The sequence below is a fragment of the Trichoderma aggressivum genome (assembly GCF_033847375.1).
Source record: "Trichoderma aggressivum f. europaeum strain CBS 100526 chromosome Unknown scaffold_011, whole genome shotgun sequence".
Classification (NCBI taxonomy): domain Eukaryota; kingdom Fungi; phylum Ascomycota; class Sordariomycetes; order Hypocreales; family Hypocreaceae; genus Trichoderma; species Trichoderma aggressivum.
In genome coordinates, this window is record NW_026946377.1 from 277,307 (window position 1) to 300,364 (window position 23,058).

The following is a 23,058-nucleotide window of genomic DNA, read 5'->3' on the forward strand; positions in this document are numbered from 1 at the left end:
TTCCTCCCCCCCCCCCCCCCCCCCCCCCCACAAATCATTAGTTCCTGGACCGGCAGTCATCCGATCGGCCCAAAATCTTGATCCTCAAATCCAACCTCGTCCGTCTCTATCGACTCCTGAGCTCTTTTCGCCGGCCTCGAGTTCTCGCTCAGGCGTCCAATGGGACACATTGTCAAGGCACCTCGTATTCTTCGTTTGAAATTGCAAGGCGCAGGAGAGACGCTGGAGGGGGAATTGGGTGGTGTGCGAGACGAGAGACACCGCGACAGGGGGAGTGCCGGAGCACCAAAGGCGGACGGATTCCGTGATCGTTTTGTTTGCCTTGTTTCCTCCCCCTTCAATCTTGCGAGCACCTGTGCGAGTACTTGTAACTGGTTCTATTTTCAGCCGCTCGCAACGCACCGCATCCTGCTGCACTAGCCCTGCGGCAAAAGACGGAAATGGAAGCGCCATTGGCGAGAGCCCGGTCTGGGCTCCGAGCAGCGGCTTCGAGCTGGCTCTCGGCCTCGACAGCGCCGGCCCTGGGATCCTCGCCGTCACCAGCACTAACAACAACAACACCAACAACACCATCGTCACTCTCACGACATGCAATCTGCCGCTCCTCGACGGCCACGAGACCGGCCGCAAGTCCCACGGCGCGCAACTTCTCTGCACTCAACCGGCCTCCGCCCAAGTATCCCGGGCATGTGCCCTTGACCAGGATCGAGCAAGCAGGCATGGCGCTCGGATCTGGCATCATGTCGCTGCTGAATCCCTACCGTGCTGGTACGCCATGAGTTTTGATACGATATGCTTCTCTTTGCTTCTTCTTGCCCCCCTCATCTTCCCTTGCAGGTGCTACGCTAAGCCGATAGTATGCCTTGTTACGCCGTTCCCTCACTCACCTCACCTATCTTTCTTCCCCCCCCCTCCCCTGCTGGTTTCCTAGCCCCCGATTCCCCTGGCCTTTTGCCTGTCTGCTCTTGCTTTTCAGCTATCCTGCATGGTCTTGGGGTTGGAAAAAGCAAACAATGCCGGGTCCGCTTTTGCAGGATTTGTATGACGGCTGAGACAACCCCCCTTGCCTTCCCCCTCTAGGTGAGGAGAAAAGATGGCGAGAGATGGTCGGATGAGCAAGAAGAGAAGGCGAGGATAGACATGATATGGAGAGATGGGTAGACACATAGAACATGACACATGACAGAATAACATGACATGGCACGCGCACACACACACACAACACTGGACAAGATTCTGACAATCTCGCAGATCTCATAGCCACCCTGGGCGAGGCCACGGCGACCCCCTACTTCATCTACCGCCTCCGCGACGCCATGTTGGCCCATCCCACAGGCCGTCGAATCCTTCGCCTGCGTCCGCGAATCAGCTCCAAGACGCTCAGCATCCCGGCCCTGCGCGCCTTGCCGGAGAACTCCGTCGGCCGCGCCTACGTCTCCTGGCTGGACCGCGAGGGCGTGTCCCCAGACACTCGATCCCTGGTGCGGTACATTGACGACGAGGAGTGCGCGTACGTGATGCAGCGGTACCGCGAGTGCCACGACTTTTACCACGCGCTGACGGGCCTGCCCACCGTGCGCGAGGGCGAAGTTGCGCTCAAGGCCTTTGAGTTTGCCAACACGCTGATCCCCATGACGGGGCTGAGCATGCTGGCCGTGGCGACGCTCAAGCCGGCCGAGAGGCGCCGCTTCTTCAGCGTGTACATGCCGTGGGCAGTCAAGAATGGCGTGCGTAGCAAGGAGATTATCAACGTCTTTTGGGAGGAGGAGCTGGAGCGAGACGTTGACGACCTGAGGCGGGAGCTGGGCATTGAGCGGCCGCCGGACCTGCGAGAGATTCGCAAGCGGGAGAAGGAGGAGAAGAAGCGGCTCAAGGAGATGCGAGCCCATGGGTTTTGATGAGTGTGAGGCATGATATACCGTGGTGGTTGTGTCTCATTTGAGGGATGTTGTCTTCTCTCTCTCTCTTTTTCTCTGATTCTGATGGCTTTTGATGACTGTCGAGACCATCTTGACATGCCATCCTCATGAGCTGTATACTATTCTCCCCCTTGTTTATTTTTTTTTTCAATCATCCCTCCCTTCTCGTCTCTCCCCTTATTCCATGCACGTTGCCTTATCCCATGCACATTCAACAGACTTTGTACCTTTTTGTAAGATTAAACAACAAAAAAAAACTAGGAGATGAATAGGTACGCGTATAGGTAGTCAATGCCATAAATGAAGAAAATTGTAAGGGGGAAAAAAGAAAGAAGAAAAACCCCCGTTCAATGCTCGCTCACAAATCCAACAAGTCGTCGTCGTCGTCATCCCAGCCCTTTCGCCTGCTCACAACAATCTTCTCCTGCTCCTGCTTGTCCGCCACGGCCGTCAGCAGGTCCTTGAGCTGCGCCTCCGTCACCTTTTGCCGCAGCTGGCCCGTCTGCGCCAGCGTCAGGAGCCGGTTCTCGATGTCGATGGCGCGCTGCTCCTTGACGAGTCGGATGCGGCCGAGACGGTCGGCGGCCTCGGGGTGGAGGATCTGGTTGAGCATCTGCTGCCGGGCTTCGTCTGCTTGTCTAGAGTGTTCCGTTTAGCTTGTTTTTGGTCTTTGTGAAGTGCACAACACAAGATCACAAACTCACTGTCTCTGTCTCTCCCCGTCCTGGCCTGAAGCACCGCCGTTGCGAGAGCCTCCACCACCGCCTCCCTGCGCCTTGAGCTGCTCAAGACGAGCTTTCCGGATCTGCAGACTGTTATATGAGAGCTTGAACTCAAACGCACGATATCAAAGGAGTCGAAAAAAAAGGAGGAATTTCAAACAGACTGACCTGTTCCAGCTCTGATTCGTCCATGTCGAAAAGCTGCCCTTTTGTCTTGTATATGGATTCAAAAGTTTACACAGTCGTCATCGTGCTGCGGGGCCTTTTTTCGGCAGGCAAAGCAAAGCTTGATAATTTGTCCAGCGGGCTTTTGGAGGGGTAGCTCTGCCGCACGTGATCAGTATATAGCAGCTATAGCAGCTAACGGCCAGCTATAATAAATAGCTACGAGTTTGGAAGGTGGGAATAGCTGCAGGGAACATTTGAGATATCACACACTCAAGAGACTCAGTGGGGGAGCAGCAACACGGAATCACAGGTAGGAGGTGGTATTCATGTATTGGACTCATGTATTCATAAATGCTGCATGTACGTATAGTAGCATTGGTTGCTACCATGGCCACGGCTGATGACGCCATTTGACAAATTGAACATTGAACCACATCAAGTTGTTGTGGGTGGACTAAAAGGCATTGAAGAGAAAAGCATTGCTTCATCTCGACTAATACGAGATGTACAAGTCATACATGTCCAGAAAACAGGATGCTAAATGCTCACGGAATAAGGAAAAGAAGCAGAAGTAAAAGGAAAGAGAAGAGAAATCCCGAATTGATATCCGCTGCTAAATGATGCCAATACCATCCCGTCCCATCCCGTCCCAATGATGCTCCAGTCCCTTGCCAATCCTAATCCAATCCCAATCCATAATAAAGCCCTTGACATGAATCAAAAAGTCGCCATTCCTCAATAATCAATCCGAGATACGCTCATGCCATCATCCCTTGACGGCATACACGGGCTGGATCATGAAGCTTCCAGTCTGCCTCGCCACTAGCCTCCCACGAATCTCCCTCGCAACCTCTTCCATCCTCCTATACAGCGCTGTATTGCCCAACTCAGCACTGCCTTGCCACTGGAAGCGGCGATTCGCGCCGTCCCAGACCAGCGTCTTTTCCTGGCCATCCTCGACTACCCACTGTTGATTCTGCATACGAGCCTTGGCCTGCTTGCGGTCCCCCTTGCGCAGCAGCATCTCAATCTTGGGGTCTATCCGCAAGTCCAAGACGACAAACAGCACTTCCAGGTGAGGGAACCAGTGAAACACTTCGGCCAGCAAAGAGCAATCAGTTCCAATCGTCGGGTGAGGAATGGCAATGCGTGTGAGGTCCGCATCGCTCTTGACGGTATGGTTGGCGAGATCTGGCTGCGCGAGCCGGTCAAAGGGCTCGAGGCAAAAGTCATCCCAGTGGTTCTGGGTGATGAAGAGGGCATCGCGCCTCGGGTCGAACCGCTCCTCAAAGACGTGGCAGTTTCTGCCCCTGTCGAAGCGCATCCCGACGCCTCGCCGGCGCATCCAAGACAAGGCGACGCTGCGTGCCTCGCGATTGACAAACGCCATGGGGAGATCAACTTGCACGGGGTCCAACAGCTCGTGGCAGAAATCATAGTCGATTGTGTCCTCGTCCACGCCGGGCGTCTGATCGAGCACCAGATCGTCCTCTGATTTCGGCAAGCCCCGGAGACCCCAGCATCCCTTCTTGTAGCTGTGTAACGTGATGCCGTCCAGATCCGGCAAGCTCTCGTGCCAGATCTTTAGGCGCAGCTCTGGGGGGAATCTGGAGAAGAGGGGAAATGCGGAAAGGGGTTTGAAAGAAGACATGATGATCATTGATTCCAGCTTTCTGTTGTTGTATACGATGTTTCTTTTCTTTCTTTCTCTTTTTATTCTTCTTTTTTTCCCTTTTATCTGGAGTTGTGTCGTGTACAGGCGCAGACAAACTCTAAATCAGGCGTATAAGTGTGTAAGTGAGCTCAGCTTACACGCACTCATGAACTGGTGGGGAAATATGTGTAGGTAGCTTCACAACGGAGCCAAAAGATGTCAAAGTAAAGAAGAGAAGTAAAGAGAAAGAAGGAAGAGAAATATAGTCGAGCCGAATAAAAATAAAAAAAGGGAGCTCCGGGCATAAAATGATGGGGTAAATTTAAAGACACGGGACTGGCGTTGAGCGCCCTCGGCAAACTAACTCAACCTATGATATCGCAGCCTCGATGGAGTTGGTTGAACGACCCCGCTTGGTCCTTGGACAAGACGGATTGGCTCCCTGGTCTTCAGCTACCCATCGTGACGTATCCAACTAGTATTTTGCGTTGGAAAGCCGGCTGCATCGGACATATGGTCGAGCCCGAAGAAGAGCGAGAGTTGCAGTATACGCGGGTATGGCTTCGTGCCTAAGCTAAGGTAGCATTGCAGCCGTGCTAGAGCAAGTCAAAAGCCTGTCTGTTGCGCAGAGCGTTTGAACTCGGGGGGGGGGGGGGGATCAAAATGCTACCGCCACGGCTCAGGCCGAGAGACGATTCGCAACTCGGACAGGAGTAGGTGCTGTGAATCCGCCGACCGCGAAACGAATCGGCGCGTCGAGGCCAGGGGGAAATTGCCCTCGGAAGCGAGATGCACCACGTTTCCTTTACCGATTCGCTGGGCCGTATCCCTCGTGCTCCGGACCTGTATGAGTGAGTTATACTGTTCAAGGTGCAGCTGCAGGTGCGTGTACAAAGTATACGGTATTGTTCATTGATGTCTGTATTTCACACTTCATTCGTGTACGTCGTGCCGTGCCTTGCCTTTGCAGTGCAAGCATCCGACGATACCAGAAAGCCCGTCTTTCGCCCCCTCACGCCGTTGCTAATGCCTTGAGTCCAAATACAAAAAAAGAGACGTAGAAAAGATAAGTATACAAAAGTGGATTCACTCCATGTTCCGTCCAGGCTGAGTAGTAGTAGTACTCGGAAATGTAATGTAATGTAATTTACACGAGCTTGCCGCGGCTTGAAGCGGGCAAGGTTCGATATCGAAACGACAAGTGGCTGGGCACCGACGTCTCCTCGACGGGCACGTACGAGTTGAGCTTCTCAATGGCCAGCGAGTGCTTGGCCTTGATCACGTCCCTCATCATGACGTTGGTGGCCAGCTGGATGCCCAGCTCGTGGCCGCGCCGTATAAAGAAGCCGTTGAGGTAGTCGACGTCCGTGGGCAGGCCCTTTTGGATCTGCCGCTCCAGATCAACTGTAGAGACGCCGCGCCTCGCCATGATGCGGCTGTAGATGAGCTGCTTGATCCGGTTGCCGCGGATGAAGTCGCGTATCGCTGCGGAGCCCTCCAGCTCGGGCATGGCATCCACCACCGAGACAATCTCTGCCAGCAGCCGGTGCATCATCCGTTGGGCAGCAGGGTTCCGCAAGAGCCCGCCGTACGGAATCTCTAATAGGACGCACACGGGCTCCACCACGGAATCCAGGATGACTGACGGCAGCTTGAAATGGAGCCACTTGTCGAGAGGCGTCAGAGACGAGTTGAGGTCCTTGACGCCCTGCAGAGCCTTGACAAAGTTCATCCTCGTCTCCGTCTTTTCTACGTCGCGGCCGAAATCAGCACAAGTCAGCCGCGTCTCCCCGAACCGCAGTTCCCTGACCGAATCTTGGCCCCGGTTAAGGGCCAGCCGGTGGCTCATATGGCCAAGGAGGAAGCTGGGCCTCGATTCGGTCCCACGAAAAACCCGCTGCCTCACCTCTTCCAGGACACCCAGCCCATCTGTCATCAGGCACACCGTCGTGTCCTTGTCGATGCGGTGCTTGACAGACTGCAATGCTTCCACTGCATCGTGTCCCGGGCCGGCTACGAGCAGCTGGGCGATGTGTGAATTGTCATCTCCGGTGATGGCTTTGGGGGTCACAGACACGTGCTCAAGCTTCATCTTGCGCTGGTCACCGTGACGGGACTTGTAGACGTTGCGGTACTTTGAGGAGAAAGAAGGCGATGCCGACGGCGATGGCGAGCTCCTCTTCCACCCCAGCATTTCAACGGAGTCGTAGACGCCGGACAGGGCATGGGCTATGAACCTCGATCTCTCGTCATCTCCAAGGATGTGTATCTTGTGGACTGAAGGCGATTTGGCGGCCTCGGGAGGGAGCAGCACCGAGGGCACGGAGAATTTCGGCGTAGACGACCAGGACGGTTTGGCGGAGGTAGGGTCAAGCCCGAGAGCTTTGGACCACGGCCTAGGCACCGGAAATGGTGAATTCGCTTCGGTAGATGAGGGGTCGCGTGACGATTTGGAAGAGCTGCTGCCGCCGTCAGAGGTCGATGCCACCGTGCCATAGCGCCGGCCTCGGCAGATGCCATCGCCAGTCCACGCTGAGGGCCTCTGACATATCCGTGCGGATAGCCGCGGTCGAACTGAGCCCGCCACCGTGAAGACTGCCGAGAAACGTCGGCGAGCTACAGCTGGAACTGGAGAATCCGAATACGTTGGAAGGATGAAAGGTCGGCGTCTCGGTCTGTCCCCGTATGTGAGTGGACTATTTCGCTCGTGCTCGTGCTCGTGCTCGTGCTATGACCTCGGGTTTCGACAGAGTGGTGCTCGTGAGGAGGCGATTCAAGGAGACAGTCGGCAGTGCAGCGAGTTGCAGTGAATTTCGTTGGTAGTAGTCAATGGATGTGGCTGTTGAGTGAGCAATCCGTATCCTTGGGCGATCTAGAGGGGGGAAGAATTGCAGGAGTAGTGAATTATGAGCTTTGGCCGGTGTCCCTTCCAATTGTCCGTATGTTGTAACTGCCTATCCGGTTCTTTTTTTTCTCGCTGGGGGGTTCCACTGCGGGATCGCGCCTCGATAGCCGATGTGCACCCCGATAAGCGACCTGGACCGATATTCCGATAACGTAAGATATCAGAGCCTTTTCAACCTTTTTCATCTCTTATCGTACTGTAGACGAGAAAGTGAAGAGAAAGCTGCATCGAGCATCACTTTCTCGTAGAACCTCAGTTTTCCCTTTGTTCTTCACCTGCGACCATGGCGGATATACCAACCATCATGCCCGACGTGGAGAAGCTGGGCTCCCAGCTGGACAGACTGGAGGATGCGCTGGAGCCTTTGCTGGGAAACATCAGTGAGATGGCCTCACAGCTGCCCCTGCTGGATCGCGCCAAGCTATTCTCTCTGACGGCATATGCTGTCGAATCGCTGCTTTTCTGTGAGACTCGACGGTTCCTGCATCATTTGACGGTTCTCATGGGCTGACTTGCATCATCACAGCATCCATCAAGGTTCAAGGGGGAGACGCCCAGAATCACGCAGTGTACGCTGAGCTTAAGCGGATCCAGCAGTACTTTGCAAAGATCAAGGCCGCCGAGGAACCAGAGACGAAGAGGACGCTCACCGTCAACCAGGAGGCAGCCGCACGCATTCTCAAGGCCGATCTGGTAATTTGCCCCCTCTGCGCATCACTTGAAGGAGATTTCCCCGTCTCATCACCAACTTTTTTTTTTTTTTTACCCTTGTCCATTGAGGTGCTAATCATGGTGCTGCAGAGCGACAACAAGACGCTGAGCGCCAAGCTGGCTGAGAAGATTGCCGAGGAACGCGCCAAGGCTCTGCTCAAGGCGGCAGAAAGCAAGAAGCGCAGCGCGGAAGAGGCTGCTCAGACTGCCAACTCAGAGACTCACGAATCGCCAAGCCAGAATAAGAAGGCAAAGACAAAAGGCAAGGGCAAGAACAAGAGCCGAACATGAGGTTTCCAAGGGACGACGTGAAGCATCAACTTTCTTTTCAAGAGTTTTTAGCGTGTGCCTGACGGCCAGTGGCGAACACTTGCGCATAGAGGCGTTTAACGGCAATGGTTTCTGTTTCTGATATCTGCTTTATTTTATTTTCTTAATTTTTATTCTAAAAGCACCACTTGATCAAGGATTTAGGCCGGAAAATAGTTTCCATGGGATAGGATCGTAGATGGTAGCAAGAGATGGATGGCAACCACCGGTATTCAAGATGGCATCTGCGGGCATCATGCGCAAGGGCCTTTATTTTTTTTATTTTAACTCAAGGGAGACTGGGATGTTCTTTACACGGGGTATACAATGAGGAAAATGAATTGAATATTAATCACCAAATATATACCCTCAGCAGAATATTGCCTACCTAAAAAACACAGACATCGTTCTAGAGTGGTTGAAGGCGTGGAATGTTCTCGCCATAGTTTCTGCCGGCTCTAGGCCTAGCATCCAACCCATTGAATCCATCTAACGAGGCACTAGCAGGATTCTAGCTGCACGAGCAGAATCTCGGCCCCTCCCATTGGCCGCGCATAAAACTGCCAGCCTACAGTACCCTCTGCCAGCATCACCAACTCCGAACTTGACCATTTGTCAAACCCTCGTTTTTTTTTTTTTTTACAGATTCATCTTCCTCACCACCAAAAAAAAAAAAAAAAGAAAAAAACACTGCAGAAATGCCTCGTCAACGCTCCGTCGGCCGCGCTCCTTCGCGCCCTACCGCTTCTGCTCCCGCCCCCCAGCAGCGCCGCCCTGCCACCACCGTGGCCGCTCCTCCTCAGCAGCACGCTCCCCAGGCCATGATGCCTCCCCAGCAGGCCTCTCAGGGCCCTGGACTATTTGGCCAGATGGCCAGCACTGCTGCGTACGTTTTTATTCCCTAAATGAATCCTCCTTTTTTCCTCGATTCTCAAGTGTTGCGCAATGCCAAAATGTACTCCCCTCGGCGCTTTGCTCTGGAGTTTGCAATTGCCTCGGCTACTCGCAAACCGCAACACCAAATCACTCTTCAAACAGCACATGAGCTAACTACGTCTCTGGATTCCCCCTCATATAGCGGTGTCGCCATCGGCTCCTCCGTCGGCCACGCAATCGGCGGCCTCTTCAGCGGCGGTTCCTCCGAGCCCGCCGCTCCCGTCCAGGCCCAGGCCGCTCCCCAACAGAACCAGCAGTACAACAACTGCGCCGGCGCCGCCCAGAACTTCACAAAGTGCCTCGACGACAACGGCGGCAACATGCAGATCTGCAACTGGTACCTTGAGCAGCTCAAGGCTTGCCAGGCCGCCGCTAGCCAGTACTAAGCGGAGAGAGGATACGAACAAGATTACGATAGATACGGCATGAGGGAGATGCGGTAGAGCAGTCATCGGATCAAGGACATGTAAATCTACACGTCTGTTGAGACGAGCACGCATGTATATATACATCTCCGGAAGACGAAACTTGGGAACGGTACGCATACATGGGATGATGGTATACGTACGCACAGACACACCTACAGACACTCTCCATATATAATGGGCGCAGCGCTGGAGTAATAAGTGGGATGCCTGCCAATGGCTTGGGCAGAGGAACATCATGTTGCAAATGCGAAAACAGAGGCGCATAGAGAGGACTCGCTGGGTTTATTCAAGGAAAATCCCTATAGATGGGTGCACTCTGCTCTTGAATCCTGTACTTGTACAAATAAACAACTGAAAGAAATAAAAGAAGAGAAAAGAAAATATCCGAGAAACCCCCTCCCAAGCTGAAAATACCAAGTGAAAAAGTTAAAAAGGGGAGAAAAAAAAAGAAGAAGAAGAAGAAGAAGACGCTGTGAGGCGGAGGAATACCCAATGCCGTTAAACTATTATACACTGCTCCTGCTTTCATGTTTCGTCGTCGTCTGGTCGGGGCTCAAAATTCAGCTATACAACATGCGTGGTTAGCCTACAGTTGACGTGTGATCAAGGTTTTGTTAAAGAGCCACATACCGAGTTGCCATTGTAAAGTTGGTGATCGCGCTGCAAGTTCTGTAGACCTCTGACTCGGCGATTCCTCTCCTCGGAAGCCGTTCTCGCCGTCGCGTCCGACGACCCCCCATCTCTTGCGGCTTCTCTCTGTCCGCCGCCCAAGCCAACCAAGCTCAGGAGCCATATGAAGAAGCCCAGGATCATGGCGAGAAACTTGGAAAAGAAGGATTTCTGCTGTTGCTCCGCTGCGCTATAAGCCGAGGAGTACTTTTGGACGGGAATCAGCACCAATGTTGACGACGGGACCAAGCCCAGCTCGCCGAGGGCCTTGTTTTCCTCCGTCGAGTCAATGTTCTTGTTGGGCAACGGTGTTAGGACCTGCTTGAACGTGTAGGGACCGTTGCCCTCGCCCCTGTTCTCGTCAACCCAACGCCTGACTTCCTTTAGGGGAGATGCCGTCTTGAACCGCGAGCGTATGGTCGAACCGTCAAAGAGCCGGACCTGTATCGATGCCATTTCGGACACCCTGGTCGTCGAGGGCAGTTTGCTCAGCTTCGCGCCGGTCGAGAGAGCAGCGTCGTCGGCCTTTTGGCTTTCAATCTTCTGCTGCTCCTTTGCCGACGCCCGCATCCGCCTCTCCTCCTTGTCGTCCTCTATTCGCTTCAGGATCCTTCGGCGTTCCTCTTGTTCCGCCAATCGCTTCTTCTTGAGCTCCTCTGCCTGCTGGTATACTTTGGCGCCATCTGTATTCGCTCCTGCTTGCGCCTCGGCCTTGGCCTTTTCCTGGGCCTTGGCCCGCTCCTCTTTTGCTTTTCGCTCGGCCTCTTCTTTCTGGGCCTTGAGCTTGGCCGCCCTCTCGGCGAGGATCCGGTTGACTATCTCGGATTGCGCGGCGGCTTGTACGCTCGCGGGCGGTGCCTGTGCCTGGGATTGTGATTGTGATTGCGATTGCGTTTGGGCTTGGGATGGCGGTGGAGGAGATGTCGAAGGAGCGGGAGCGAGAACGGAAGCGTGTGCGGCAGGGGGGACTGGGGCGGCCGGTCTTGTCGGTGAGGTTGCCGGTGACGAGGCTGGTGATGGTAACGACGACGAGGATGCGGCCGCGGCAGAAACCACTTGCGGAGCGGCATTGAAGGCGACGAGGATCCGGCGGAGGAAATCTTCCTTGCTGGTGCCGGCAGAAATGTACTCCTTCAACTCGCCGTGCTTCATGATGACCACGGTCGGCGTCTTGGGCAGCGGGAAGATTTGCGACAGGTATCCGGCCTCTTCCGAGTCTGCGATGAGCCGCAGGGCGACTGCTTGCGTCTCTATCAGCTTCAACAGCTGTGTTTAAGCTGTTAGTATGTACATGTATGTTACATCGGGGGTCGTATACCGCAAGTCGGGGGGAGTGCGGGCGGGCCTTACAGAGCTGTCTTGTAGATATTCATGCTCCCATGTTTGACTCTCGTCGTTTTCATCTAATTCGGCGTCAGACAAGGTGCACAGGTGGCTGACCAGCGAAATTCAATCACGCACTCGTCACGAAGCAGAGCACCAGCTTCTGCTGGCCCACCGCCGTGGAAATGCCCTCTTGCAGGCTCCCCTGGTAAAACATGGCTTTTTCCTTATTGTATTTCCTCTTTTTTCTTTCGAATGAGATCGCATAAGCCTCGTCACTCGACGGTATTATGTTGAAGACTCGAGTATTATGTCTTTGTAGGAGGCGGAGCGGTGGTTTGGCGCTGGGAGGAGGGTGATTAACTCGACAAGTTGCCGGGACGGAGGAGGAGGGGAATCGCAGCCCGGGCAGCCGAGAATCGATAGTAATACAACGAACGACAGGGATTCACGTTTCCTTCTTGTCACACGCGTCTCTGTGTTGTGCAGCACCACAAAATCGCAATCCCGGAACACAGAATGAAGAGAAGGAATCCGCGGTTTTGTTGGGGCCTCTTGCCGCTGTCTGGACAACGTTCACACTTGGGGAGACGAGACGAAATGCGCGGGAACCGATGACGAAAGGCCAGCTTTGAATGGGCATCAACCAAAGACCAGCGAGATCCACCGGCCGGCGGCTTTGCAAAAGGTTCCGCCGCGCAATCCGCTTTGGGACGGGGCGGTGGAGGCTCTGCTGCTTGGGGCACGCGGTGGCTGTTCTTTTTACCTCTTTTTACCTCTTTCTACCTCTCTTTACAAGGACAGGCGGCTCAATTGCTGGCGGTTTTTGTTGGGAGGGACCTGCACTAGTAGTTTGCGATGCTAATATGTGACTGTCGTCTGGAGTTTGTAGATGTCAATTCCACAACGATTGAAGATTGTATTTGATGAATTGTAAATGGAAACTTGCAAGAAATAGATAGACTCGGGGAAGAGCCCGTCGTTTGATGGCTGGTCAATGTGGCATCATTCCAGCGTCGTCCCGGCCGGATTCCAGAAGCGAGCACGGCACTCCGTGACAACAAAAAGCTACAAGCAAGCCGCCGGTATTTCCCCTCCATTGACTGAGAAAATCATTAAACAGACAAACAATTACACACAATGAATCAGAATCATGATTTACTCGACAAACTGTCCAATAAAAATCAAAGAGAAATACATGGCCCAAGCAAGGGCAATCGCCATTGTGCATACACAAAGACTCAGACTCCGAGACGTCAAACACACAGAAGGCCATCCATAGAAGCCTCATGACTTACAGCGCCTCTAAACCCCCACCAAACAACCCCTTCTAGGCAGGCGGTCAATCCTCACAGCGCCCATCAATGCCATCATACTATCAAATCTCCAAATCCAAAACCACAAAGACAGACAGGCACCAACATCTCGACTCTCACCCAGCAGTTCAAGCACACAATTCCACCAGCGTTGATGAACTGCACACAACATCTCCTACGCAGCCTACGGGCAACCCGCGGCAGCATCGCCGCCAGATCCGCTCCCCAATGCTCCCGGACAGCGGCAGCAGCTCGCATCCTCCCGCCCCGAGCCGTCCACAGCAGACGCATATCCTCGACCGCCTCCCGATCCAACAAGCAGCCGGCTGCGGATGATCCGAACTTTGTGTCCATTGTCGATCTGCAGCCGCAGACGGTTCGCGCGGGCAAGCGACATGGCCCGGGCATCCTCCTCCTCGGTTCGTGTGTCCTTCTCCGAGTATACAAGCACTATATACCTGCATATGCCCTGCGGACAAGTGATTACCTTGCAAATCTACTTGTACACACAATCCGACAACTGTTACTAACATCTTTCCTTTCCAATCACAACAGCCCTCATCCCCATAACCGCATTCTTCCTGGGCACATGGCAAGTCCAGCGCCTCGACTGGAAAACGCGGCTCATCGCAAAATTCGAAGACCGTCTCATCCGCGAGCCTCTCCCCTTGCCGCCTCACATCGACCCCTCCGTCGTCGGCGAGTTCGACTACCGCCGAGTCCTCGCCACCGGCCGCTTCCGCCACGACCAGGAGATGCTCGTCGGCCCCCGGATGCGCGACGGCCAGGACGGCTTCATGGTCATCACGCCGCTGGAGCGCAAGGACGGCTCGACCATCCTCGTCAACCGCGGCTGGATCAGCAAGAAGCACCGCAGCCAGAGGACGCGGCCCGACAGCCTGGTCCAGGGCACCGTCACGGTCGAGGGGCTGCTGCGCGAGCCGTGGAAGAAGAACATGTTTACGCCGGATAACAGGCCCGACAAGGGCGAGTTTTACTTTCCTGACGTCCACCAGATGGCGGCTCTGACTGGCAGTCAACCGGTGTGGATAGAGGCTACCATGGGTGAGTGATTTGTCTCCTTGTCTCCTTGTCTTTTGTCCCAGATTGTCTCTACCTAGGTGAAGCTGCCTACCAAGACAACTCCAATACCAAACATTTCCCGAAATAGCAAACTCGAGATATTCCACCAAGCGTCCCAAAAAAAAAAAAAGAAATCCCCAAGCTTTCGCAAGCTTCCCGCATTTTGTCCCTTTCTCCGACGAGACTCATGTCCCATATATCCCATATCCATATCAATATCCCTATCCCTTGAACCATTCATCGCTAAACAATACAATCCCAATGTTTGCAGAACCCGAGTTTATGCGCATGGTGGACTATGAGGCTCGCGGAGTCCCCTTTGGACGACCTGCAGAGGTCAACCTGAGGAACAACCACGCCCAGTACATCTTTACATGGTAAGTGAAAGCATCAACATTCCCCCGCCCGTCTATTTGCGAAAATGAAAAGACAAGAAACAGAACAATGCCAGTCATGGCTTGCGGTCAAATCAGTCTCCTTCAAGTCGCCTAACTCGTAGACTCCGCAGGTACGGTCTGAGCATTGCCACGTCAATCATGCTTTACATGGTGCTCAAGAAGCCGCCGTCCAATATTGCTCGCCGAGTACGGGCCGGCGGGCACATGTAAAGGAGAGAGCGAGGGAAACAATCAAAATAAACATATAATGTAAAAGGAGAGTGAGAGGAGGAGAAAGATGGAAGCAGCAAAAAGAAACGGAAAAGAAGATGAGAAGCATGGCCAGAGATGATGGTTGCGTGCAAATGGCTATGCACGTTTCAAAGAAACCACTATTGCTCTTCCTCTTCGTCTTCCTCTTCTTCCTCTTCTTCCTCATCCTCTGGAAAGACCAGCTCCTCTTCCTCATCGTCATCATCTTCGTCATACTCTTCTTCTTCCTCTCTCTTCCGCTTCGTGCCGCCATCGCCATGGGGCACATACGCGGCGTGGGTGGCAAGGGTGGCATGGGTGGCATACGTGCCAGGATGGGCCATGGGAATAGCACACCTCAGCATCTGCTGGAGCTCGCGCGGAAGATGGCGGTTGGCCAGGTTGAAGAGAGAGAGTCCTGGGTTGAGAAGGCGTTGTCTATTGTGTACAGTATATCATAAGCATGGGTAGGAAAAGGGGGGGTTGAAAATAGATGTAAGAATAAAGACTGGGAAGGGGGAAATAGGGGAATTAGACAAACAAACTCACCTATTCATCAAGGTAATGACATCGCGCTCTTCAATGGTTCTTCGACCAGCGTGATTGGCGTAGGCACCTAGATCGTCGCCGAGCTGCTGGAAATACCAATCCGAAGCTTGCGTCAAGGCTCCAAGGGTGTCGGCGGGTATCCTTTGATTAACCAACCCCGTCGTTTGTATGGCAGCCTGGGTAACCTGCCTGACAAAGGCGGGCGGCAGCTGCGGATACTCAATGTTGTGCTTTGAGATCCTGGTCTTGGAGGTCTTGGCCTTCTTTTTCTTGGGCCGGCCATGGGGGTATCCGATGATGTCGTCGTTGGGCTTCTCAGGCTCGAGCCCAATCGTCTCATAGTCAATCTTGGTGATGGCCTCCATTTCAGCGTCTCCCAGGCTAGACACGGACTCAAAGTCGCCATAATCAGGAAACTGGTCATCTGCTTCCCGCACTGCCTTCATGTCCGCTTCTGCTGACGCTTCTGCTGATGCTTCTGCGGACGCTTCTGCCCCGAGTCCTGCCTCGAGTTCTGTCTCGACCCCTGTCTCGACTTCCGCCTCGACTTCTGCCTGTCTCTTTTCGTTCATGAGCTCAATGTCATCCTCAACGGGGTTGGGAGCATTGAGAACAGTTTGGACATCATCAATAACGGGAGACCTCATGTAGAAGGTGGTTTGATCATTGTCACTCAGGCCAGACGGCATGTCAAGGCTAAAGTCGCTTTCACGACGGTCACCAGGAGGTCGCCTTACAAGTCATGTTAGCACGTCATTCAATTAAACAAGATTCATTGTGTCAGAAGACAAATGGCAGGCGCATACCGTAAATCTGCAATCTCAGGATCCAGAGGAGCCGGGGGGGCAATCTCAATTGATCTACCAAAGGGATCTGACCCCATGTGTTCCCCGTAAATGTCATCCCACATGATGTCGTCACCAGATCCCGGGAAGAAGCCAAAGCTGCGCCTTGGGGGGCCCTCGCTGGTAGCTCGACGAGGCAGCTCAACAGACTGAACCGTCACGTTTCCGTCATCGAGCATGGACGACTGTGGAGGCTGCAAGTCGTCCGAGGAGGAGCCCTCATCAAGCGGCAGAGACAGGCGAGGCCTATCAATTGGCAGCTCGTCGTCATCATCGTCAGCCCGTCGAGTTGCGCGCCTACCACGGCCGCCAGATCCTCCACCGCCGCTGCCATTAGGAGAGGGCTTGTCCGGGGAGGATGAGGAGGCAATCACATGGCTGGTGGGAGCCAGGGCGCGGCCAAGATGGCGTAGGATCGACATGGGCGTCTCTCTCTGCTCTCTGAAGCTCTGGCGACGGGTGCGGCCCGGGGTGAACATGGCAATGCGACGCTGGTCAAGTGCTCGACGAGCAGCCACGGCATGGGGAGTTGGGGCAGCCGGCGTGTTAATGGCCGAGTGAGGATAGTGAGGGTTCTGGAAGAAGCGGTTCGAGGGCGTGTGAATGGACAGACGAGTAGTCGAGGGCTCAACACTCCTGGTACGACGACGAGGCGTGTGAACGGGCACATCGTCGTTGCTTCTTCCCAGGTCCAACATCTCGAGATCCATGGTTGCAATGCTCGAGGGGGGAGAGGGGGAGGGGCAGGGGGAGGGATAGGGCGAGGGCTCTGAGTCTTCAGGCGAGAGTTCGCGCGCGGGGTCGTCTGGTGGTCTGAATCTATCTTGAAAGTCGAGAAACTGACGACGCCAGTAGTTGAAAGTAGGACCTTCAGGATGAAAGTCGAAAAAGTAATGATCGGGTTCAAAGTCTAGATTCAACGACATGTAGCGGCTTGAAGAAGAAGATGTAAATATTCAAACAAGGGCCAAGAATCAAACGTCTCTGCAACAACACACCTTTTCAGGCTGTTGCTATATAGAGAGACAAGAGACAGACCGAGTCGCGGATGCGCGATTGGATGGCGATTTGTTGATGTAAATGCGACGGGATTGCGGGATTGGCCTGTTTTATAGACGAATGCTTTTCTTTCTTTTCTTTTTTTTTTCAAACCCCGGGTGAGAACGAGTTGGGAGACCAGTTGGATAACTGACTTGGGGGTATGGGCACACAATGCAATGCAGACAAGGGGAGGCCGGACAGGGACGCTCTCAGAGGCAACAAACTGGCGATGGCTGGCAACCGAGTGAGTGAGCGTAAGAGGAGGATTGGATTCCGGCTGTTGTTCAACGCCAGATGCCGCCAGGGATTGGCCGCATGTACTGGTGCTTGTATGCCGTGCGGAGAAGGCGCCGCTCACAGTGCCTTGGACTTCATCTGGGCGTTGTGATTTGCACGTTTTCGAGGCAAGGCCACAGAAGTTGGTGTAACTCGACCGGGGCGCGTCATGGGTCTGAGGATACAGAGCAGAGACAAGACAAGAGAGACAGACAGAACGAGCAGAGATTGGACGCGGCAAAGTACACGATACATACATGGATGGATGGGGCAAGTGCTGACTAAGGCAGAGGGGCCTCGCTTTCCTTATCACATGAACTTACTATTCGTGCTTGTTTTCTTGATTTCGCTGTATCAATTATCATGTCAACTTTTTACATTATGATTACCTATCATTACTCATAGTTTGTATTTTCCATTAGCACATATATCTAGTGCTGTGTGATTCATTCTGGTGGCTGCTGCTCTCGTCCCCGCCAAAGCTGAGCAGCTGCCGGTGTGAAGAGAATCAAATCACCTTGCAGGTTTCCTTTCCTTAGCGGCTTAAGCTTTGCAGCTTCGGCCAATCAAGCGGCGCGGGGGAGAGCCGGGCCGCCCCACTTCTGGAGAGAAATGGGTGTGCTAGCAATATCGCCCTTGTACCTGGTACTCGCAGTTACTTCACCATCAAAACTTACAGGTAGCTCACCTATCAATTAGTACCAGAAGCTGTGTTTGGTTTACAGAGTCTCCAAGTCGACTCAACAAAACACTCGCTATTGTTACAAGGAACTACTAGTCTTACTAAGGTACCTAGGTTGTCTCCTGGCTGACTCGAGGCGTATATCGATATTGCTCTATCCATCAAAAGCTGCATCAAAAGCCGCGTCAGGCAGTGCAACTACCCGCCCGAGCTCTGGCAACTGCTAGTGGCTGCTACCTGCTACCCTTAGCCCATTTGCTGGGACCGCAGTGTCACCGCGACCAAACGCCACCACGACAGGCCCCTTGTTTTAAATAAAGAAACATTCAACACCAGCCCGTCAAACGTGGACCAGCCCCGGAATGCCGCATGCATGTACAAGTACTGTACGTTGGCACTGACTCGATAACATCAGCCGCGGGAGGGGGAATATCATTTGATCAGTCGAATCCGTCCGCCTGCAGCAAGGGCCGCTGCCGCTTCGCTTTGTTTCCTCCTCACGTTACAACTCTTGCTGCTATTTCCAGCATCCAGCATCCTCATCCTCACAACGACATCCTCACAACGACAAAGAATCCCCTCTCACCAGAGCCCCCTCCCTCCTTTTTAATGCGCATGCTGTACACCCACCAAAGCAGCAGCGGGGGCTAGGCGGAGGATTGACCGGTGAGAAACGTACATATGCAGGCGGCCAAACGATGGCGCAGAGCCTTGTCAGTGCTGAGCAAAACCCCCCAAGTCCAAACCCAAACCTGGTCCTTGGTGTTGCGCGCTGTATCAGTTACAAGGCGTACTTGCACACACACGTGCTGAACCAGTGGTAGCGTTTACTTTAGCCCTTGCTTGAGTCGTCCGTGACAAGTCGACGATGCTACCTTGGAACCTCTGCTGAACTCATCACTTCTCACGTCCTGACTGGCCCAAAGGACGAACCGACAATACCAATGGCATCGCTTCTACCCCAGCGTGGGGTGCTCGCGTCGGCTAGCTAGTCCAGCACAAAGAGGCGTGGAATCACAAGCATATGACGCCGTCCTGCCGCGAAGAGGAGACGAAAAGCATGGCTCCCACGCGTGGCCAATGCCAGAGCCCCCTCTTCTCTCGCATTCCTTTTCGCCTCCGTGACGCTTCCCGCGCTTCCCGTATCCATTCTGTTTGGCCCGGGCCTGCAGGAGAGGCAAATGGGCTGCATGGCCAGCTGCATGAGAAAAGAGAAAAGCTTGAACCCCCGAGCAAATGAGAATGAACCCACCGGAAATCCACACCGGTCAAAGGCCTGCATATACATACACGTACGAGTAATGGGTCAGCAAGTGTCCGCGAAAGAGAGGCGGACGCATAGAGCCGGTTCAGGAGTCATTGACTGCCGGCTCCGTGCCTTATCGGTCTCACGCTTGTGTCCGTTCCTGTAGCTATGCGAAGCTGCTGCATGGCTGATTGGTACGAAGCAGGATGCTACGAAAACCGAAAGCTGCGGAGAGAAAAAGCCGGAAGTAACAGGGTCGCCGCCATGGCCAAATACCCTGCCGTGACATGATGCAACGGTTACCAGCTTGTTTCTCGTATGATTTCTTCTGCCACGATCCGTGGTGACAGCAAAGACCAGCCCGGTGGTGTAACATCTGATGGCACGTAGGCAATAGTACCCCTAACACACGAGAATAATAGAGAGGGATAATTTTAGCATCAACACATGAAATCATCACCTCACAAAAACATGTAGACGCAGTCAATACTCATTGGTATTTGGAATAATCTAGCAATCTTGTATTAGAGCAGCCCAGTGGGAGAATCAGTCTTCTCCAGACGCTCCTCAAAAAATCGACAAGGCCAACAATATGATGCTCGTCGTCATCACAGGAGGAAAACCCAGCACTTGGTATCAGATCATCCTAGTGATGTCTCGAAAAGTGACTCATGGATCTCATTTTCGTTTCCCTTTCCCTGTCTGTCTCCTCTCCTTCTTCCATTATCCCCCGTCTTTCTCTCTTTCACGCGACCACTCGGATCGGCCAAGCAAGTTCTCGTGGCCCCCCCAATCGAATCGGGCCTTGTAAGTTCTCTGCTGCTGAGAGCACATTAGTAGATAGTAGTTGTCCCCTCAAACTGCGGTGCCCAGGCTCTGGATGTATCGGCCGCGCTCGACGTTGGCATACGAATAGGGTCTGGACTCCGGCGGGAACGTGCCGTCGGCCGCCCACAAGTCGATGAGGTACTGCATGGGCTCCAGCTCGCTGGGCTGCAGCATCTCGAGCGTCGTGGCCGTCAGGATGAAGTGGCTGAAGCAGCTATTCAGCTGCTTCTCCAGGTTCAGGTGGTAAAAGGGCTCCACGAAGTGGTCCCAGTACAGGTGGGCGTAGACGCGGAAGATTTGGCGGAATATCAGTTGACAGGTGCCCCCGAGCTGCTTGGGAAAGCCGCTTCTGGCCCCGAGCCACTCGTCGGGACCCTGCTGGGCGGCATTGCTCGTGTGCTCGGGGTGAATGGCAAACGACACCGTGTCGGGGTCGGTAGGGAATAGCGCGGGATCGTCCATCTTGCCAGACATCCACCGCTGCATCAGCGTCATGTATTCATACGCCGGCAGCTCCACCGGCTCGTGATTCCTGTTGAGCCAGGTATACGAGTGGTTCCTGTGTTGCACAGCACGCGCGCGCATGCATTAGCCCAGACGCCCTCGAAACTCAATGGGGCAGCAGGGAGACCACTTACTTGCCGGCAGACATCTTGGGGCATGTTGTCGGGTTGCAGATGCTTGTGCCATCCTCCTCTTTCTCGTGGAGAACCCGGACAAAGTTCCAGAGGTTACGGTAGTGCTCGACCACTGTATGGCTAACTGTCAGAACAAGCATGCTCTCGCTCTCCCAGCTTCTCAGTCTCTCGGTCTGACTCTCTCTCTCTCCTCCTGTGTGTACATCCCTCTCTTCCCCATTCTGTTCTATCGGTCCCTCTCCACTGGGCTTACTTACCCTGATGCGCCACCCACTCTCCGTGGTCAACCGTCTTTGGCCGAGCACTCAGCGTCATAAAGTTTCCCTTTACAATGTGTTTGGCACAGGCCGTGTTGAGCCATAGCGGCAATGGCTGGGGGATATCGAGGGGCGTGGGAACCACAGCATCTATTGACTTGGCGATCGACAGGGATTCGGGCAGAGTCACTCTGGGCGCTGAATTCGACGTCGAACTGTAGGACGGGTAGTGGTCCGCGGCCGCGGTCCTGTGAAGGGACGCTGCAGCTGGAGCCGGAGCTTCAGACGCAGTCGGCGTGGTTGGACTCTTGACGGGAGTCCCTGCCTTGGCAGAGTTTCCCCGAATCTGGGCTTTTCTGGTGCCGGAGACGAGACATTGAGTTAGCAAACTTGCGGCTGAAGGAGCACGGCACGTAATAGCAAACCCCAAAACGGAAGCACAAGAGACCAAATGGGAAAGGGAGCCGGGGGGAGAGAGAAAAGACAGCTTACATTCCAGAGAACAGGTTGGACATTGCTGTGGTAGGACAGTAACCTTGGAGTAAACAGTGTGAGCTCGTGATTATGGCGGGGAGTTTAATGGCAAGGAAAAGAGCCATAGGCCGCTCTCCCCTGAACACAACAGGACGCTAGCCTGCACGAGGACTGGAGCACAGCCATTAGCTAAGCAGAATCGACGGAAAGGGGGGCGGGAACAAGGCCTTAGTCTTGCTCTATTTTCAATGGGCCAATTTCTAGTCGATCCGCTACTGTCTGTTAAGCAAGGTTGACGACAACTCAAAATCAACCGGGTCGACGATCTTGTGTTTGACTAGGCTAGGCTAGGGAGTGATTCCATGTTCACTGTGCTTTAAAAGTCATCTACCTAGTAGGCAAAGGATACATATGTAGGCTCTAAGCGACTTCTGTTGTTGTACAGAGCAATCGGGTACAGGTTATGACACACCAAGGCACTCTTACACGGAGGGTAACACGGCATCGTCACTTCAAGGGACTGCAATTTACAAATCATCTTCTGCGTGCTTGGCCATGCTGCTTTACCCTCCACTTCTCTACATGCAACTATACAGGTACCGAGTACAGTGCACTCTTCTTGCCGCGTCTGGGCCTCATGTCTGATCGGTCGGACTTGGGCGAATGATAGCACCCCGATCGTGAAATCCATGGCCGTCATCTCTCATCGAGCTTGGGATCAATCATCGACTCCCAGTGCCCCGCAATGGCTTGCAAACATGATCACTTCTGCGGGAGAACACATGTTCACTCTGGAACATGGCTGTCACTGCTTGCTCAAAGCCGGGGGCGAGTGGAACATGGCGTCGTTAGCCCATCCATGGCTCGGGATACGAAGCAGGCAGACACACCACCCGCGTCTGGCGACGGTGATGGGCGAGAGAACCTGGTTCTCGGGGCGCAGGATGCAACCATCCCGGGGATCAAAGGGCCCCATCAACTCAGATCTTGGTGTGCGGCTGAGACAGACATTCAGTCCAAGGCCGCCCCAGAGTAACATGTCGGCATCGAGGCAAAACCAAGCCCCAATGGGTGTGATTGTTCTTTTTCTGAGGGGCCGAAATCTTTCGGACTGCATGTCTCGTTTGCCCAGGGCGTATTGGCTGGAGCTGTCACATTCGTTGGCCCGTAAAAAGAGTCCATGGAATTGCTTTTTCTCAAGCCAGCCCGTCTTCCTTGACGCGGGTCTCAGTTCACTCGCTCGTCAAAGGGTTATGACCAGGTCATTTCGTCAAAAATGATAGACTTGATGGCTCTTGAGCATGTCTCGCTTGTTCTGAGAAGGCGTCAATATAGACCCAGGCTGTCGGCCAATAGAGCGGTGATTTCTGGAAACCCGAAGATTTTCGGCCTCGTATTTTGCTTTTTCTCAGATGCTCGGACGCATGTCTTGACTGAGAACAATCACATT

The 23,058-nt window shown here is 53.8% G+C and overlaps 10 protein-coding genes across 10 annotated transcripts; 4 read left to right on the forward strand and 6 right to left on the reverse strand.

Annotated features, from left to right (window-relative positions):
* Positions 1 to 159: 159 nt before the first annotated feature.
* Positions 160 to 1,898, forward strand: Triagg1_3729 (uncharacterized protein; the record flags this gene model as incomplete). The annotated part of the gene is made up of 4 exons (XM_062898054.1): positions 160 to 355; positions 435 to 768; positions 858 to 922; positions 1,252 to 1,898. The coding sequence occupies 4 exons, from the start codon at positions 160 to 162 to the stop codon at positions 1,896 to 1,898; spliced, it is 1,242 nt and encodes a 413-aa protein (XP_062757232.1).
* A 379-nt stretch (positions 1,899 to 2,277) lies between these two features.
* Positions 2,278 to 2,833, reverse strand: Triagg1_3730 (uncharacterized protein; the record flags this gene model as incomplete). The annotated part of the gene is made up of 3 exons (XM_062898055.1): positions 2,278 to 2,557; positions 2,624 to 2,724; positions 2,810 to 2,833. 3 exons carry the CDS (start codon positions 2,831 to 2,833, stop codon positions 2,278 to 2,280), a joined length of 405 nt encoding a protein of 134 aa, XP_062757233.1.
* A 742-nt stretch (positions 2,834 to 3,575) lies between these two features.
* Positions 3,576 to 4,469, reverse strand: Triagg1_3731 (uncharacterized protein; the record flags this gene model as incomplete). Its single annotated transcript, XM_062898056.1, has 1 exon — positions 3,576 to 4,469. The coding sequence occupies one exon, from the start codon at positions 4,467 to 4,469 to the stop codon at positions 3,576 to 3,578; it is 894 nt and encodes a 297-aa protein (XP_062757234.1).
* A 1,141-nt stretch (positions 4,470 to 5,610) lies between these two features.
* On the reverse strand, positions 5,611 to 6,983 carry Triagg1_3732 (uncharacterized protein; the record flags this gene model as incomplete). Its single annotated transcript, XM_062898057.1, has 2 exons — positions 5,611 to 6,859; positions 6,952 to 6,983. 2 exons carry the CDS (start codon positions 6,981 to 6,983, stop codon positions 5,611 to 5,613), a joined length of 1,281 nt encoding a protein of 426 aa, XP_062757235.1.
* Positions 6,984 to 7,651: 668 nt separating this feature from the next.
* Positions 7,652 to 8,370, forward strand: Triagg1_3733 (uncharacterized protein; the record flags this gene model as incomplete). Its single annotated transcript, XM_062898058.1, has 3 exons — positions 7,652 to 7,832; positions 7,895 to 8,061; positions 8,170 to 8,370. The coding sequence occupies 3 exons, from the start codon at positions 7,652 to 7,654 to the stop codon at positions 8,368 to 8,370; spliced, it is 549 nt and encodes a 182-aa protein (XP_062757236.1).
* A 716-nt stretch (positions 8,371 to 9,086) lies between these two features.
* Triagg1_3734 (uncharacterized protein) lies at positions 9,087 to 9,710 on the forward strand (the record flags this gene model as incomplete). Its single annotated transcript, XM_062898059.1, has 2 exons — positions 9,087 to 9,274; positions 9,467 to 9,710. 2 exons carry the CDS (start codon positions 9,087 to 9,089, stop codon positions 9,708 to 9,710), a joined length of 432 nt encoding a protein of 143 aa, XP_062757237.1.
* Positions 9,711 to 10,277: 567 nt separating this feature from the next.
* Triagg1_3735 (uncharacterized protein) lies at positions 10,278 to 11,961 on the reverse strand (the record flags this gene model as incomplete). The annotated part of the gene is made up of 4 exons (XM_062898060.1): positions 10,278 to 10,316; positions 10,383 to 11,687; positions 11,772 to 11,824; positions 11,883 to 11,961. The coding sequence occupies 4 exons, from the start codon at positions 11,959 to 11,961 to the stop codon at positions 10,278 to 10,280; spliced, it is 1,476 nt and encodes a 491-aa protein (XP_062757238.1).
* Positions 11,962 to 13,214: 1,253 nt separating this feature from the next.
* On the forward strand, positions 13,215 to 14,751 carry Triagg1_3736 (uncharacterized protein; the record flags this gene model as incomplete). The annotated part of the gene is made up of 4 exons (XM_062898061.1): positions 13,215 to 13,479; positions 13,616 to 14,125; positions 14,415 to 14,520; positions 14,652 to 14,751. 4 exons carry the CDS (start codon positions 13,215 to 13,217, stop codon positions 14,749 to 14,751), a joined length of 981 nt encoding a protein of 326 aa, XP_062757239.1.
* Positions 14,752 to 14,912: 161 nt separating this feature from the next.
* Triagg1_3737 (uncharacterized protein) lies at positions 14,913 to 17,092 on the reverse strand (the record flags this gene model as incomplete). Its single annotated transcript, XM_062898062.1, has 3 exons — positions 14,913 to 15,210; positions 15,322 to 16,053; positions 16,128 to 17,092. The coding sequence occupies 3 exons, from the start codon at positions 17,090 to 17,092 to the stop codon at positions 14,913 to 14,915; spliced, it is 1,995 nt and encodes a 664-aa protein (XP_062757240.1).
* A 3,174-nt stretch (positions 17,093 to 20,266) lies between these two features.
* Positions 20,267 to 21,649, reverse strand: Triagg1_3738 (uncharacterized protein; the record flags this gene model as incomplete). Its single annotated transcript, XM_062898063.1, has 4 exons — positions 20,267 to 20,798; positions 20,878 to 20,989; positions 21,135 to 21,490; positions 21,627 to 21,649. 4 exons carry the CDS (start codon positions 21,647 to 21,649, stop codon positions 20,267 to 20,269), a joined length of 1,023 nt encoding a protein of 340 aa, XP_062757241.1.
* Positions 21,650 to 23,058: the final 1,409 nt, after the last annotated feature.